The sequence below is a fragment of the Rhinolophus sinicus genome, linkage group LG15 (assembly GCF_036562045.2).
Source record: "Rhinolophus sinicus isolate RSC01 linkage group LG15, ASM3656204v1, whole genome shotgun sequence".
Lineage (NCBI taxonomy): Eukaryota > Metazoa > Chordata > Mammalia > Chiroptera > Rhinolophidae > Rhinolophus > Rhinolophus sinicus.
Window position 1 is genome coordinate 44,474,041 of NC_133764.1, and position 16,851 is coordinate 44,490,891.

The 16,851-nt window shown below is 54.4% G+C and overlaps 2 protein-coding genes across 8 annotated transcripts; one reads left to right on the forward strand and one right to left on the reverse strand.

The window, feature by feature from the left end:
* The first annotated feature begins 329 nt into the window (after window positions 1-329).
* Window positions 330-7,241, forward strand: PHOSPHO1 (phosphoethanolamine/phosphocholine phosphatase 1). Of its 5 annotated transcripts, none has more exons than XM_019740608.2 (4): window positions 330-663; window positions 1,777-1,875; window positions 3,662-3,773; window positions 5,600-7,241. In XM_019740608.2, exons 3-4 carry the CDS (start codon window positions 3,729-3,731, stop codon window positions 6,356-6,358), a joined length of 804 nt encoding a protein of 267 aa, XP_019596167.1. In that variant the 5' UTR covers window positions 330-663; window positions 1,777-1,875; window positions 3,662-3,728; the 3' UTR covers window positions 6,359-7,241. The 5 variants fall into 5 exon arrangements, with proteins under 5 accessions (XP_019596167.1, XP_019596168.1, XP_074176753.1 ...); XM_019740609.2 differs by having other exon boundaries at window positions 334-555; XM_019740610.2 differs by having other exon boundaries at window positions 335-663; window positions 5,476-7,241.
* Window positions 7,242-7,391: 150 nt separating this feature from the next.
* Window positions 7,392-16,746, reverse strand: ABI3 (ABI family member 3). 3 transcript variants are annotated; one of them, XM_074320649.1, is made up of 8 exons: window positions 16,609-16,746; window positions 16,239-16,320; window positions 12,313-12,480; window positions 11,090-11,266; window positions 9,681-9,766; window positions 9,395-9,490; window positions 9,059-9,207; window positions 8,206-8,524 (listed from the first exon to the last, which is right to left on the reverse strand). In XM_074320649.1, the coding sequence occupies exons 3-8, from the start codon at window positions 12,445-12,447 to the stop codon at window positions 8,379-8,381; spliced, it is 789 nt and encodes a 262-aa protein (XP_074176750.1). In that variant the 5' UTR covers window positions 12,448-12,480; window positions 16,239-16,320; window positions 16,609-16,746; the 3' UTR covers window positions 8,206-8,378. The 3 variants fall into 3 exon arrangements, with proteins under 3 accessions (XP_074176749.1, XP_074176748.1, XP_074176750.1); XM_074320648.1 differs by lacking the exon at window positions 16,239-16,320 and having other exon boundaries at window positions 7,392-8,524; window positions 9,059-9,204; window positions 16,609-16,740; XM_074320647.1 differs by lacking the exon at window positions 16,239-16,320 and having other exon boundaries at window positions 7,392-8,524; window positions 16,609-16,740.
* Between the last annotated feature and the right edge of the window lie 105 nt (window positions 16,747-16,851).

Genomic DNA, 16,851 nt, shown 5'->3' on the forward strand with positions numbered 1-16,851 from the left:
AAGGTGGGGGTGCATTTCTGCCCATGTCAGGGATTAGAGCCCTGCGTGCGGCGGTTGAGAGTCCATAGCCCTAGCACTCCTGGGTGTGCGGGCGGGGACTTACCAAAAGGCCTGCAGCCGCTCTAATAAGGGTGCCCGCAATCCACGCTCCTCCGAAGGGGCTCCACTCCCTCTCCACCCTCCTGCCCTTTCCAGCGGCGCCCAATCCCACCTTTGTAGTTGCTCCGGGCGCCTTCGGGGCAGCCGGGAGGCGTGACCCGCTGGAAACCCGCCCCTTTGATGTGCGCCGGCGTCGCTGTGATTGGACAGTCATTTGTGACGTGTGGGGACTGCGGTGGGCCCGGGTGCTGCGGCAGCCGCAGCGCCAGCCGCGGCTCCGGGCTCCAGCTCCCGGGCATTTAAAGGGGACGCGGCGGCGGGCCGGGGGGGATGGAGGGCAGGTGGAGGGGACGGCCCAGCCGCACATCATCCACGGCCCCTCGGGACCGGAGGGACTCGTGAGCCGGAGCCCAGAAATCCGGGGGTGGATAAGACACCGCGTCCCCTCCGATACCCGTAAGCACCCTGACTCCATCTGAGCCCAAATACCTCAACCAGACCCTCTCCCCACTCTTTACACTCCAAACTCAGCCGGGACAGACCTCTGCCGCTGCCGCTCCCCACGTGAGTCCTGGGATTCCCTAGGTAGGGGAGGGCTGGGGTCCCAGTGTAGAGTGGGGGCTGTGTGGAGTTTGAGGGCGCTCCTATACGCGTCAGTGGGGGAGTCCCTGGAGGGGAGGAATGAGTCCCCCTTCTTTCTCCTGCCCCAGGAACGTGCTGCCGGGTATCCCTCTGTCCCCGACTCGGGAAAATCGAAAGAGTCGGTGCCCCTTTCTCCCCGCCACCCACTAGTCCCCTAGTCTCCCCGAGCTGCGCACCCCCCCGCCCTGCATTGAAGCGAAGAATCGCCAGCTGGGGGTGTGCCAGAGTGCCTGTCTTCCAGCCACCTCTAAAAATATCTCTCCCCCCATTCCACCAGCAGCTGCCACCTCCCTGCCCAGTGAGGATCCCCTCCCAGCAGGGCAAGCCCAGAGGTGACTCCAGGTGCCAGCTTCCTCATTGGCACCAGGGCTCCAGGTCATCACCTCCAGCTAGTCAGGACAGGAAGCTCACAGCCCAACGGGGTCTCCAGGGCAGTAAGGGAAGCTTTGGCTGCAATTTTCCCAAGAGCCACCAGAGCCTCCTGAGTTCTAATCCTGATTCTGATACTGTGTGGCCCAGGATGTTAGCTTGACCTCTCTGGGCCCCTTTCACCTATTTGCTGCTGGCGGTGGTGAGCGAAGAAGAGAACATGGTGAAGTTGGAGTGCTGTCTGGGGAAGGAAAAGAATTCCAACTTAGTGGCTGAATCTGGTTTCTAACGATTGATACAAGGAGATTTGGTCTTGTGACTGTGGTATCTCTGGGGTCCTTGCCCTCCCCCCATCCCCATCCTGCACACTTCCTGTGGGAAACTGTCCCAAACAGGAGCCTGTGGGCTCCATCCATCCATTAAGAGGGGAACTTCAATCTTAGGGCTCTGCCAAAGAGGGGCCTGTTTTCTTCCCCCATCCCCAGGGGACCCTCCCACCCATTCCCACAGATGTCATCTAAGAGCATTCGTATAAAAAGTAGGGGCAAGCTGGGAGGAATCTGGTGACCTGGTGTGGAATCAGGAAGCAGGCACCACTTTTAGATGGGACTAATTATGGGCCCCCTGCCACCCTGAAGAAACCCTTCTTTCCTCTCTCTGCTATAGCCTGTGGAAGAAGCTCAGAGATCCTGTCCCCCTTTTCTTTGAGGGACTCCTTTTGGTGACCACAAAATGATTTGATCACTCAGGACAAAGCTGCTAGAGGTGAGTAACTTCTTTGAACATCACGGGAGCCACATTCCAATGGGGCCCGGAGTCCCTCTGACAACTGTGGGACTGTGGGTAGGGGTGGGGTGTCACAGTACGATCTTCTCAGTTTCCAGGGGAAGAAACCCAGGATGCCTGGCTTTCTGCTCTGGGGACTGAAAGAAACAAGAGCAACTTACCAAACAATAAACGTTTAACCAATATCCCTAAATACTTTTATTAGTATATGAAAAAAAATAACGATGTCTTTTGCTATGAGAAATGAGAAGTTTTGAGGATGATTAAAAGTTGGGAGAATATTCCACCAAAGTAGAAAAAGAAACAAGGGCAAAGTAAGGAGACCCTTTTCTATGGAATGAAAGTAGGGCTCTGGATGGCTGCTAGAGACCCTCTGTATCTTTGTATCTAAACCCTTGCTTCTCCATGTGACTGGCGTGTCTGTTCCTGTTTGCTTTTACAACCGGAGTGGAATCCCCTGACCTTTCTCTGGCCCCGTATGTTATCAGCTAGGATTCTGAAAGTCTGGAATTCCCTCCAGATAAGGCCTGGGGACAGCCCTCCAACCCAAAACCTGCCATTCCCTTGTTCCTGTGCCTCCCTCCTCTTCTCTCCCATCATCTTGATCTTGTGTCTCCTCTGCAAAAGAACTGAGACCCACATCTCATCCCAACTGAAAGGGTTTAATGTATGTGTGGTCAGGGAGTGGGGAGGAATGGGGCACCTCAAAATGGAGGGTGATAGATCCCCTCCCTCTGACCCGTGCCCTGCTCCTGGGATGTCCCAGTCTCTGTCTTGGGGGCAATAGCTTTTCCCTGCTGTCCTGGGATGGTCTGGGGAGAGTGTCACCTTGACAAAGTCAGAAGGGTTTCCAGTGTCATCCATTGTCACCGCCAGAGGGCAGCAGCCAGCCAGATCTTTGCTCCTTTCCCTGTCTTGTCTCCTGGCTCTCAATGTCTTTCCAGATCTGTCCCAGCTGCCTCTGGCCTCTTACTCAACCCCAGGGTGGAGGGGGTGTGTGTGTGTAAAGGGGGGCACTGGGAGTTGTAGGTGGTGTCCTTTGTAGCTGTGTTGGTGAAGGCCCCACAAAGCCAAAACCTGTCCCCAAAGCCATGTAGCAAAGTCCAGCCTGCAGAAATTTCAATCTGACTCTCCAGTCTGACTACAGGGTCCCTGAAGGCACCAGAGAAGCCAGTCCCAAATCTCCTATGGTTCCCAGGGGTCTGGGTCCCCCAGCTGTGGTACAATGAGCCTGTTTATCTGCCCCTTCCCTTGTGAAGAAAGGGCAGGCAAAGCTGTGGCCAGGTGTTCAGGAGCCAAGCTCTGCTCCATGGAAACAGCATGGCCACAGGCAAGTTATTCAACCTCTCCAAGTCCTTCTCATCTGCTGAATTCAGGGCACTGTGATGAGCAGTGAGAGAATATGAGTGAAGGTGATTTGTAAACTGTGATGTACTGTACACGAGAAAGGGGCAGTGATCATACTAGAGAAGAGCACTGGTCCGAGACTCAGATCTGGTTTTGAGATCGGTCTCTGCAAGTCAGCTAACCTCTCTGAGTCTCCAATAATATCTGTAACCTCTCCAGCATCTTAGTGGATTGCTAAGAGTATGCCTAGCAAGGGCTTTGTGATCTGTAAGTGTTCTGCTTATCTGAGGGGTTGTTTTTATTGAGCCCCTGGGAGTGGTTCCTGGGGCTCAGCAGAGGGGATAGGCCAGGTGGCATTAGTGGTGGAAGCAAAGCTAGCTTACTAGGCACCCTCAAATGGAACTTGTGTGGTTGTCAGGAGCTCTGGACGACGGCTAGAGGCCAACGGAGTCCCTACAGGTGGTGCTCAGGGTGATGTACCAACAATGAGCGGGTGTTTTCCAGTTGCTGGCCTCCGATGCCTGTCTAGGGTAAGTAAGTCCCTCCAGGGGTCTCTTAGGATGAGGTCTCAGCCCCCATGTTCCCATCATGGGGTGGGAGGAACACTATCCAGCCTCTTTCAGGCTTGCTCTCATTTCTACTGGGCCTCCATTAACCCCGAGAAGCTTCCATCCCAGTTGAGGGGTCCTGATGCTTTTACATCCTTAACTCCAGGGACTCTGGGCCACTGAAGAGTGCCAGATGGATGTTACTGAGACCAGTGGATGGATGACTCTAGGATGAGGTCAAAGGAACACTTCTATTAGGGAGGCAGATAGCCAGGTTCAAATCCCAGCTCTGAAATTAGGAGCCTGGACTTCTGTTTCACAAGGTGTGCCAGGCTGTAAATATCACAGGAATATTAAAGAGGGAGTGAGGAAGACAACAGAAGGAGGAATAGCTCCGTCTGGACTCACGGGTGGGAGGTTGGGAGGGAGAAAGGCAGTGTGGTGGATATTCTGAAGCTCTGCATGACCTGCTCACTCTGACTCTCTGGCCCATACAGCTGTTGGCATATAGAGGTGGTATAGAGGCTGCCGAGGGCTTCTGCTGTCTCCATTTGCTTGCGTTTCTTTGTGCCCTCACACTTGCCCTGTTGTCTCCATCCTCTCCCATGTTCCCGTCAACATGACTCTGGCCCAAGGTCTCCACTTTCTGGAACTTCCCACCCCCATTGTCTTCCTGTCCAGTCTGTCTCCATGCTACCCCAGCATGACTTCCTCCTAGCTCCCTCCTTCCCTACCACTGCCTCCTACTACCCCCCCATCTGCTCCCTCCTCCTCTGCCTTTTCAGCCACCGCTGCTCTCTTTCCTCTCCCTTACCTGTTTCCCAGGTATGTCGTGGCCTGGCACGGGAGGCTCCTACCTCCCCAAGCCCCACTGCTTCTCCTGCTGCCCGCTTGCTTCGGACTCTGGCAGGAACCCCATCCACTGACAAGGCCCTCCAGGGGAATTGGCAAGTGACTAGTGATAAGCTGTCAACACAGGGCCCTAAAACTCCCCCAAAGAGCTGAGTCCCATCCCTGGGCCCCTGCCCAGAGCCATCTGGCTAGAAGCAGCTCCCAGAGAGCCTTCCCGGGTCTTGTGCAGTCAATCTACCTATCTGGTTATTCCGAGAACTAAAATCCAGTTCTCCAGCCAGTGCAGAGGCCCAGGCACCTATTCTCCAGACCTGAGGCTGGGCGCTCCTTGTCCACATAATTTGGATGGTGTTCACAAGTTTTTCCTGGAGCCTGGCTCCTTATTGTGCACCACAGTCCATAGCCATCAGCCTACTGCCCAGAAGGGGACTGTGGAGGCTGCTCCTGTTGGGTGAATGGGTGGTTTCAAGCCTGACTGTTTGTTAGGGAAGAAGGGACTGGAGCGTCCCCTCTGCCCTCCCTTTATCCACACCAACAACTGGGGTCACAGCACTTCTCTAGAAGGCTTAGTTCAGAAACCTGTCCCAAAGGGTCACCCCTTGGAAGCTGCTCTTCCTCTCTTTTAAGCTGACTTGTTAAGGCCCAGTGGCCCTGATGAGAGTAGCAGAAACAGGTGCCAAAGAAGCCCTTCTGGGTCCAGGAGGAGAATGATCCTCTGAGGATAAACCCCAGTGCAGTTAACAGAGGTGCCAAGGGGGTGGGCAGGGAGCTGGGGGTGGTGGCGGCGGCGTTGGGTACTCCCCCAGCTTAACCAGCCTTGGGTCCTCCTCAGGTCTTGGATATGCCAGCGCCTCTGGCCATGGCCCGCTAACCAGCCTCTCCCGGGCCGGCACCCGCCCTGCCCGCTCTCGCTTGCTCCCTCCTCCTCCTCCTGCTCCTCTCCCCTCTGCTCCCAGGACGGCGGGATGGCTGCGCAGGGCGCGCCACGCTTCCTCCTGACCTTCGACTTTGACGAAACTATCGTGGATGAAAACAGCGACGACTCTATTGTGCGCGCTGCGCCCGGCCAGAGGCTGCCAGAGAGCCTGCGCGCCACCTACCGTGAGGGCTTCTACAATGAATACATGCAGCGCGTCTTCAAGTACCTGGGTGAGCAGGGAGTGCGGCCTCGGGACCTGCGCGCAATCTACGAGGCCATCCCCCTGTCCCCGGGCATGGGCGACCTGCTGCAGTTTGTGGCCAAGCAAGGTGCCTGCTTCGAGGTGATTCTCATCTCGGATGCCAACACGTTCGGCGTGGAGAGTGCGCTGCGCGCCGCGGGCCACCTCGGCCTGTTCCGTCGCATCCTCAGCAACCCGTCCGGGCCCGATGCGCGGGGCTTGCTGGCGCTGCGACCCTTCCACACGCACAGCTGCGCGCGCTGCCCCGCCAACATGTGTAAGCACAAGGTGCTCAGCGACTACCTGCGCGAACGGGCCCACGACGGCGTGCACTTCGAGCGCCTGTTCTACGTGGGCGACGGCGCTAACGACTTCTGCCCCATGGGGCTGCTGGCCGGCGGCGACGTGGCCTTCCCGCGCCGCGGCTACCCCATGCACCGCCTCATTCAGGAGGCGCAGAAGGCCGAGCCCAGCTCCTTCCGCGCCAGCGTGGTGCCCTGGGAGACCGCCACCGACGTGCGCCTCCATCTGCAGCAGGTGCTGAAGACTTGTTGAGACGGCAGCCTGCAGGGGGCGCCCGGGCGGAGGTGGGGGCGAGGAAGCGGGGAGATCGGGAAAGACAACCTAATTTTATAACTCCCTTTCCCCTTTCGCTTTGGTATGTCTCTCCAGGAATTTCTAGAATTCCAGGCTCGTCCATTTGGGGGCTGGGGAGGGAGTTCAGACCTGTCCCTAGCTATGCAGTTAACCCAGCTCCGCTGCCTCTCCCAGATCCAGGGCAAACAGTTAAATTCTGGAGTCTGGCCCAACCTGGGTGGTGTATATACCTGGGAAGGCAGCAGCGTTTCCAAACACTTCGTCTTTCGACTTGGGAGGAGGGGGTTCCCTGGCAAGGCAGAGAAGGAACATCTCCCAGGGCTTTAACTGCTGCCTCAAGCTGCAGTTACCTCCCCTCCCCCAGTCTTGGGTCATGGAGATCCAGGTCCTAAAATCCTCCCGACAGCCCTGGACTCCCCGCGGGGAGAGACAGCGCTCTCCCGCCTGCCCCAGGCCTAGATCTTGCTTTACCGACCAGGACTCCAAACTACATCCCTTCTTGCCTCCCTTCCACCACCCACCCACCAGCATGCCCAAAGGTGAAAAAGCCAGATGAGAAGTCGCCTCCTGCTGGTGGAACAAGATAGCACACTGTTCACCTCAGGTACAGCCAGCCAGGGACCTCGCAGCGTGCAACGGTGTCTCCTCGCACCCCAGCCTCGTCTATGCAGCAAGAGACCAGGGACTTACCAAAGTAACCCCCGCTGGCTGGGCCCTCTGCGCCCCCCTCCCTTTTCCCGAATGGACCAGAAAGCCATGATGTTTTAAATCAGAGCCAGCGAAACCCAAACCCCTCCTCACTCTCTGGTGTTGTAGAACTATAAAGCAGGTGAAGAGGTGACTGAGATCTATGGCGCCGCAATCTGAGGGATGAAGATGATGTTATCTCTGCTCTCAGAGAGCCCCACTTAAGTGAGGGAGTTGGTCCCCACGACTGGCGGAATGCCCAGCTTGAGGAACCAAGACTGAACACAACACAGGAGACAACAGGCAAAGGAACATGGTGCAGTCAATGGTTGCAGAGGGCATCTGGTCTAGTATAGAGGGCACGTAATGGGGACCAATGAGATGGGAGAGATGCTGCTGCTAGGGGTGGGGGCAGGGGCTCAATAATTAGCAGGAGCCTTAGAACTGAAATGCCTTTTAGTCCATCTTCTCTCTGCCCAACCCCTAGCCCTGCAGGGCAATCATCAGGAGGTCATCAGGATTTCATTCAGAGTTGGCACTTGCAGCTGGAGACCCCACCCATCCTCTGTGGACAAATCACCAAACTCCTTGACTTCCAGTTCTTTCCTGTCTGCAACAGACCTCTGGTCACCTCTCCCCAGGAACTCCTTCCCATCACAGTGGGGAGAAGGTGCAGATAGCTCACAGCCCAAGAGGTGGGCAGTCCTAGTCCAGCCTTGACCTTGGAGCTGGCTTTGGCCTGGACTTAAGGCTCACTCAGGGCAAAGCCTGGGTCAGCAGCCCAGAGGCCCCAAGGCTGTCAGCAGCTGGGTTCCACATAGTTCCCTGGGAAGAATCCAGTCCCCTCTGAGCTGATGCCCTCACACCAGCCATTGGAGTAGCGGCGGGTGATGCAGATAGTGGTGCCCTCAGAGGACAGCTTGTTGTCCTTCTGGTGGGTGTATGGGTACAGTGTCACCACTGCAGAGCAGGAGGAGAGGGTGCTGTGAGATGTGCCTCCTGCCCCACCATGGAGATGCAGGGGCCCACATGCAAGCATCTGGGGGAGAAGGCTGCAGGGGGTGCCTTCTCCCAAGCCCTGGAGACTCCTCCTTAGTTAATAACAATACCAGGCCAGCTGCTGTCTTCCCAACTTGGTTCTGGAGGACTCCTGGGTGAACATTGCTCAGTTCATCAGAATATGGGTGGGGGGTCGGAGGGGGAGAAGGAGGCAATAAGACCATAATTCATCTGGGGTTGAAGAGTTGGGGGGATCCTGGTGGTGGGATCTGGTACCCTTCAGTCCTAGGAATCAGGTACCTTTTGCCAAGTATGAAGCAGGGACCCCGCTAGGCTCTTCTGGCCCAAAGCCTGGAGGAGGTGGAGGCGGCAGTTCCAATTCATCTACATCCAGGGGTGGAGGAGGGGGCAGGTCCAAGGGCTGGAGCAGTTCTGGGTCTGGGAGGGAAGGCAGAGAGAGTGTAAGTGTGGCACAGGAAACCCCCTCCATTCCCTCCAGGAAACTTTGAGTAGGGCACAGGATCCACCCATCTTATATAATCTTCCTCCATACCTACTCCATGGTCCTCCCACAATGCCTCTAGCATATAGTAGGTGCTCAGGAAATACTGAACCTTTGGACAGTATTTATTGAGTAGAGTAGGGTAGTCAGGCCCTACCACTTAGCTGGATGACTGTTGGGCAAGTCACTTAATTAAACCTCTCAGCCTCAGCTTCCTTTGTTAAATGGGAGTGTGAAGATCCTCTTAGGATTGTTAAAGTGAGAAAATGGATGATGAGAAGCTTCGAATCCAGGGCCTGGTTATAAAGCAGGCGCTAAGTTATGTTCACTTCCTCCGCCTTCTCTCTCCTCTTACCCCTACCTTACCAAAATGTTCACTGAGGTGGGCCCAGTTAGATCCAAGAGGGGTGAGGAGGAGCTGAGAGACTGACCCCACAGATGTTCTAGAAGGAGAGGGCAGAGCTCCTTACCTAGAGGAGGCAGGGACAGCTCCTCCATCGGAGGGGGCAGCAGGCAGCTATCCGAGGCTGGTGGAGGAGGTGGGGTCATGGTGCTGGAGAGAGGTGGGGGCGCTGCCTGCCCCTTGGTCACGGAGACCCCACCAACACCTTCAACGCTGCTGAAGATCAGAGAAATTGTGGCTCAGCTAGGTTGGGGGACACCGTCCCCAACTCAGGATCCCCAACTGGCCCCGCCCCTATGATCCTGAGTCCTCTCAACCCCTGTAGTCACTGTGATAACTGGCTGGAGGCCCCTCTCAGTGCCCCCTGCCACGGCCACCCCTAACTTGGATTTGTGGGGCTCACCTGGCCGAGGCCAGGGAAGAGGCAGATGAGGCGGCGGAGAGTTTGCCGTCGGGCACCACCGGGAGCTGCACTGGCTCGGGGATCCGGGGAGGTCTCCTGGGGATGGGGTGAGGGGAGGGGTGTCATCGTGAGGGGAGGAAGGCTTCTGGTGACAAGCAGGAGTCAGGTGTGGGGAGGTGGGGGCAGCTGGCTGAGGAGGAAGTTTGGCACCCAGAGTGGAGGCGAGGGTGGGGGAGTAGAGTTTCAGGTTCCAGTGGGGTTGGTTTGGGTCGAGGCGAGGCCTCACCCCAGGGTGGCGGAGGCGGGTGCCGTAGGCGCCTTGATGCTCTTTCGAGACAGGGTCCCAGTCCGCGACAGCTGCGTGCTCAGATCCTGCAGGGAAGCAGGGTGGTGGGGCTCACATCGATGGGGGATGGGGGCAGTAGCCCCTCTCATCCCAGACAGAAAATGGGGGAGGGGAGGACGAGAACTGGGAGAGAAAACACGGGCACAGCAAGTTGTTACTTCCACTTCCCAGCCCCCTCGCCCACCCCTCCCCCTCTTGCTCCTCTCGGCCTGGGTGCCATGTCTGCCACAGGCCCCACGGAAACCTCAGAGCACAGACAGCCTGAAGGCCACTTCCTCTGCATGGCCTCACCAGCTAAGTGGGCCCATCTTCCCACCCCTCCCTCAAAGCATCTGGGCGCCCAGAGTGGAGGTTCCTCTGAGGATGGGTAAGGACAGAACCATCACACTTAGACATGTCCCACCTGTCATTTTGGCAGGCCTGTGGAACTGGCTTTGGGACGTTCAGAGCAGAGAGGAGCAGAAATTTAAAGGAGAGTGTACAAATGACAAGGTGGAAATCCACATGCAAGGGAGCCCCTCTGTGACTGATAGGGTTCCCCCAAGAATGGGTACACAGGGAATGATGGCCTCTGCTCTCCTTCATTAGGGACAAAACAAAGGGACTGGAGCTAAAGCCTAAAGAATTTAAGTTGGACAATAAGAACTTACTGGTGGTGAGTGAGGCCTGCTGACTGAAGGGGAGAGTGCAGATTCCCCTTTTGGGGGGGAGAAGGTATAGTAAGGATACCAAGAGGTCATTTAGACACAGAGGAGCTTTAATCTAACCAGGAATGTTGGAATGTGGGGACAGGAATTGATAAAATGGGATAGGGGTATGTGTCCTCCCACCTCACAGAAGGAGATGAGCTAAGAAGCAAATACCAGGGTCATGTTCCCCTGGAGTGGCTATATCCCCGCCCCTTCTCACCCAACAGCAGCTCTGAGGTGACTTCTCAGTGTGGTGACCTCAAACCTCCAGACAGAGGAAGTTGCTGTTCTCATGTGGCTAGGGAACAATTCTCATGCACACCCTGACAACCTCCCTTCCCCCTCTTCCCCTTCACACATACACCGAGCACCCACTGCGCAAATGTCACTCTCAGCAGATCATCTGAATATAGGGTAAAGGCCAGTTCTGGAGGGAGGGGTCATGAAAGATTTTTAAGGAAGAAGGCTCCTCCCGTAAGGAAGACTTGGGGAATTAGGGGGGCCACTTAGGGTGATGGCTTTAGGGATTGAGGAAAGAAAAGGGCTGCGGGTTGAGGCAAGAACATGGATGTGGAAGAGAACTGGGGGCCTGGAGAGAAGGGAGCCGTGAGGCTAAAGAGGCGGGGGTTGTGAAGAAAGAGGAGGATCCCTTCTCTCTACCTTGATCCCATGGCCAATGTCATCCAGGCACCCAAAGTTGAGGGGTTTTCTGTAGTAGGGCGTGAGGGGAGGTAGGCTCTCAGGAGCGATGACTTTCTGGCTGGGGAGCAGCCGCTGGACCGTGGCTAAGGTGCCAATCTCCCTTCGGGCCACCTTCTCCATATGCATGTTCACCATCTGCGTGACAGGGTTTTAAAGCGACAGTGGGGCAGCCTCTGTACTGCGCCCTTGCCCTTCAGGGAGGAAGAGGACAGAGACTTTGGGGTGGAGGTAGGGACGTTGGGAGGCAGTGAGATCCAGACAAAGAGTGAGTTTTGTCCCCAAAGCCACACAGCATTTGAGGAGAGAGATGCCAGGGGAGGATGGAGCCACTTTGGAGCAACTTCCTGGTAGAAGAGAACGAGGGTTATTATTAGCCGAACAGGAACCAGAGGAAAAGAGAAAACACAGCATCCCTGATGGTGCCAGAAAGAGATTGGAGCCCTGGCAGGCTTGGGAGCAGAGGGGGATAACGTGGAGGTGGCTGAGAATAACGGCAGGACCAGCTCTCCCTTTCGGGGGATGAATAAGTAAATTAACTTCCTTTGGGGATGTTCTGTGGAGGAACCTACAGTACTGAGAGGGTGGGAACTCCAGTGTGCTGGGGTGACAGGAAAAGACACACCCCACACTGAACATGGCAGACATGCACAGGCCAGGCTGATGTGTAACTGCATCTGTGCGTATGGTGAATGGGGCAATTAATTTCTCAGCCAAGGATCCAGGAAGGAAGGAGGCGGGTGTGTATAACAGATGGGCGGGGGACACTGTGTGGTGGTGGCAGTACTTCCAGGGCTGAAGATGATATTGCCAAGCAAGCACTCTGGGTCTAGGAAATTTATTCAGTCACTGCCTGTGTTTAGATGGAAAAAGGGTCCACTTGCCTCTTTCCTGGACTGTGCAGCTACCATGATTGGTAGAACCTGCTTTTGACCCAGCAGGGTAGAATTCAGAGAAAGAAAGCTCTGCCTTCAGGACCTTCCTAGTCTGATGGGACAGCAAGGCCCAGCACTAAGGCACAGGCACAGAGATAAGGAGACTCCACAAGCTTGGGAAGTGTCAGTCTCCTGTGGTGGAGTGGGCATTAGGACCTGAAGGAAGGCATGAAAGAAGTTTTGCTGGAGAGAATGCCCAAGTGGAGCTGAAGAGTTGGGGACGGATGCAAGACTTCCCACACCCCTTACCTGGCCCAGCGTGCTCACATGGGCTTCCACCTGCCGCAAAGAGGCTGCCTGCAGGTCCAACATGCGCAGAGTGTGCCCAGCCAGGTTGCCGACCTGGTAGGCTACGCTGGCCAGGGCCTGCGTGGTAAAGGACATGGTCTCCTCCAGCGCCTTCCGTTTGTCTGTAGCCTGAAATACACACAGTCCTGGTCAGAGGCCAGTACCTCCCACTGAGCCTTGGCTGGGTAGGTGGGATGGGAGAGAGTATAGGGGAGGTGGGGGCTGAATTGGGAGAAAGCAGCGACCCTATGTTTGAAGTGGTTTCCGTATGAATGATGTTACAGTAAGAGAGACTCAGAGAACATCAGGAAAGCAAATCTGCAGCCCGAAGAAATGAGTACAAGGGGAGGGAGAGATATCCCTGCTCAAAAAGTCAAGCTTAGGATTGACCCTACCACCCTCTTGAGGACCTCTTGGGGCATAAAGAGTGAATAGTAAGAAGGAGAGAGGAAGGCAATACTGGCTGGCAGAGGTCTCAAATTTAAAACCAACCAACCAATGTCAGGCCCCCTCTCCAGACCTTCTAAACCAGCATCCCCTGGGAATGAGGCTGATGAGCCTATGCCTTTAAAAGCTCCCTACGTAACTCTTGTGCTCTTTGTTTAGCTCCAGTCTGCAGGTGGGTGTTTGGGAACCAATGATCCGGTCCATTTTATAGATAAGGAAATTGAGGCCCAGAGGAGAGTGACCTCATTTATTCATTCCCCCCAGTAGCTTTCCAGTACATGGGGAATATAATCCAAACTTCTAACCTATATAAGCCTATATAAGACCCCGCAAGGCTGGATCCTGCTTTTCTCTTCACCCTCATCCTCTACCACTCCCCCTGTCTCTTACTTCCCTCCAACCACATTGGCCATTGGATTTCTGTTTCTGATCAAGCTAAGATCGTTTCTACCTCAGGGCATTTGCACTTGCTGTACTTTCTAGAATCCTTAAGTCTCAGCTCCTCAGAGACACCTTCCCTCACCACCCTACAATTTACCCCAGCCCACTTCTGTATTGACTCTCTAACACATTTACCCTGTTCTCTTTTCTTCAAAGCTCTTAGCACTATCAGCAATTATTTATTTACTTTATTATCTACACACACACACACACACACACACACACACACACAAATGTAAGCACAGTGAGGGCAGGGAGCCTGTGTGTTGTATTCTGGATCCCATCCTGGAATAGTGCCCCCCACACACAGATGATATTTAATAAATATGCATTTGTAAGTTAATTACTGGATTGGATGCAAACCCAAATATTTGCTGGGCATCTTCCCATTGCATGCAAGATACTATGCCAGGGGCTGGGCAGTGTCACACTGCCAGTCAGTGGTGGAGGGGTGGGCAGGGAGTGGCTGAAGGCAGAAGAAGTTTTTTTCAGTCCCAGATCAGACCATGTGAGCTGGGACAAAACTTCTCTGGTCATTTGGTTCCTCAGGCAGCTTCCTCATCTCTGGTGGGGTCATGAAATTGCTGCGCTCTAACCTGTACCTTTCTCTAGGCGGGTAAGGGGTAATACCAGGGCAACCCTGCAGGAAGGCCAGTGGACTGACAGCAAGGTGGCACCATGGGGTCTCCTTGCTAACAGCACTCAAGGCCAGTCAGTGGAGAAGAGACGTGGAACCTATCAGAGCAGGGTACCCAGAGAAACCTGGGTGCCTCCAAAGTAGCCCGAGCCAGGCTAGAGCCAAAGGGCGACCCAGAATCTTCTGAGCTGACCCTCCTGTGTTACTCCTCCCTTCCTTTCTATTCCACCAGCAGTTAAGAGGTGCTCATTTGCATGCAATTTATATTTCATCGCATATGTAACCAAGTGCCTTAAAAAGGTAAACCATCAACCCAGGATGTTAAAACCAGAAAGGATAGCAGGGCTTGTTCTAGTTCAAGACCTTCCTTTGGTGGGTGAGGAAATGAAGGCTCTGATGGAGCATTTGATCTCCACCCATATTTCTTAGCTCAACTCTCCTATACTGTTTCCACCTGGACTGGCATGTGGAATTCATCACTGGATTTTCCTATCAGCCCAAATAGGAAAAATGTCTGCTTGGGCCCAGCTCTGGGCGGCAAGATCCGTTTTGGTCTTGGACCAAAGTTAAGTCTGGAGATCAAAGGTTTGGGATCCATCTTCATGGCTGACTGCTTATTTATCATGCAAATTACTCTGTTTGTAAACTCAATGGACCCTGACCAAGAACTCTGCCGTTGACCCTAGCCTGCCCTCTACCATTGCCCAAGGGTTTCCTGACACCTGGTTGGGGTGGAGGAAAGGGGTGGGGGAAATATGGAGAGCCTGGGAACCAGGCCCTGTTAAAGAGCAGTTCTGAGAAGTCGTCTAAACCCTTCCTAGGGATTTGCTCCCCAAAGACCCTCAGAGAGGCCAGGAAAGGTCACTGGTTGTGTGGTCTAGTAGTGTTCTGCATGAAGGAAGCAGGAGTCCAGGGATTCTGACCTGGGTCAGAGCTTCTTATGCCCTGGGTGTTTTGCAAGGGCTACTTCACCTCCCTAGAATTGACTTTTGTTATCTATACGTATCTCTCATTCTTCTGATGAATGGTGATCATCATACTAAGAATAATAATGGTGACAGCTATCATTTATCCTTGTCTTCTTAAGGGGCAGACACTGGGCTAACTGCTTCAATACGTTATCACACTTAACCCATGTGAGCCCTGTGAAGGAAGGTATAAGAATAGAGGGGAAACTTGCCACAGGTCCTGTAGTTGGTAGATGACAAAGTTGGAAATTGGATTCAGGTCTTTGTGCCCTCAAATCCTGTGTGCACACTGTGCAAATGAGAACCCACCCGGAAGTGCTTTGGACATGCAGAGGTTATTGAAGGATTGGGAAGGAGCACTTCCATTCTCGTGGACAAGAATGGCTGCCAGTGCTCTGAGAATGGAGCTGACGTACAAGCCCTGTTCCATCTCATCTACAAGTTGGTCATTCAATATCTACACAGACAGAAATTGTACCCTGGGTAGCATTTTCAACTAGAGGTTTGGTGGGTGTAGTCTGGAATCAAAATTACGGGTGCAAATCCAGGTTCTGCCACTAGCTTGGAGACCTGGGAAAGGGAGTTAACCTTTCTTAACCTCAGCCTCCAGGTTGTGAAATGGGATTGGTTCTCTTATCACAGGACAGGGGTGAGGATGAAAGGAGGCCCCTGCCCCAAGGAAGGGTGCAGAGCTTTTGAACTGTTGTTATCACTGATACTCTTTAATCTGCCATTGTCCCATAAGCACTTGCTCCTTTTATTTATTTATTTTTCAACACTCCTACTGCTCTAGGAGGTCCCTGGTGCCTCTCCCCACAGTTTGGTTAGAATACTTAGAAAAGTAAAGTTTTGCCCAAGGGATAACAAGGTTATCCTGTAGCTCTTACGGGAGCAGAGGAAACTGAGGACGCGTCATACAGCATGTCAGGGAGGCAGGAAGGTGGAGAGGAGAGAGATCGGTTTCAGAAGTCAGAAGGCCTGGGCTGATGCCTGACTCTGCTATTGCCAAGCTGTGTGACCTTGGGCAAGTCACCTCACCTCCCGGTGCTGGTATGTCCTCATCAATAAAATAGGAATAATAACATTTGTCTCACAACGTGCTCATGAGGATTAATGAACTAACAGAGGTGCTCAGTTGGTATTACGTTTTTCTCGTCCCTCTTTCCTTGATTCAAGAATCCATCCACATGCTGAGTCCTGGGACAACCACACAAATTAGAAAACTGTTCTAAAATGCCAATATCCCGGTCTTTCATTGGTAGCCTGCTTCCAGCAGTCAGGTTCTCCATCCCCCCCACCCCCTCTCTTTAACCCAGACTAGTCTGCTGTCTCTCCACTCTCCCTCTCTTTCTCTACAAGTTCACTACAATGTTTGGGAAGTTCTGAAGTCTTACCTAGAGCCAGCCTGAAAATGAAATGATGGCACCACCATCTGTGTGAGGACGAGGCTTTGGGCCTGAGGATTTGCATGAGAGGCTGGGAAGGAAGGAGATGAACCTAGGGTGAGGCCTGATAACGGGATGGAATAGCACTGCCTGCCCAAACATCTCTGAGGCTTTGGGGCAGAGTACGGGGCACAGTGGGGGCGTGGGTAGCAAGAGGTCTCCGGGGACTGGGTTGAAGCTGAGGCCTGGAGGGGGAGGATTTCTCCGCCAAAGCCCAGGACAAGCACCTGTCAGAATGGCTCCCACAGCCTCACCCTGGAGATGGGCTCTGGGCCCCTGGAGGGGCTGGGGTGACGGGGCCTGTACAGGCTCTGCCTACCTGCACGTAGTTGTCCTCGCAGTAATCGGCCACTCGCAACAGGGCGCTGTGGTTGCCCCGCAGAGCCTCCCGGCCCGTGGGGATCTCAAACTCCTGCAGCTGCTGCAGCTCCTCCATCGCCCCCAGCCTCTGACAGGCTCCCCAGGGAGCTGCTGGTTTTGTGCCTCACTCTGCCCTTGATTGGTTGCTCTGCCTTCCCTCCCTCTTGCTGCTTTTGGTTTCCTCTTCGTGAGAGACCCAAAC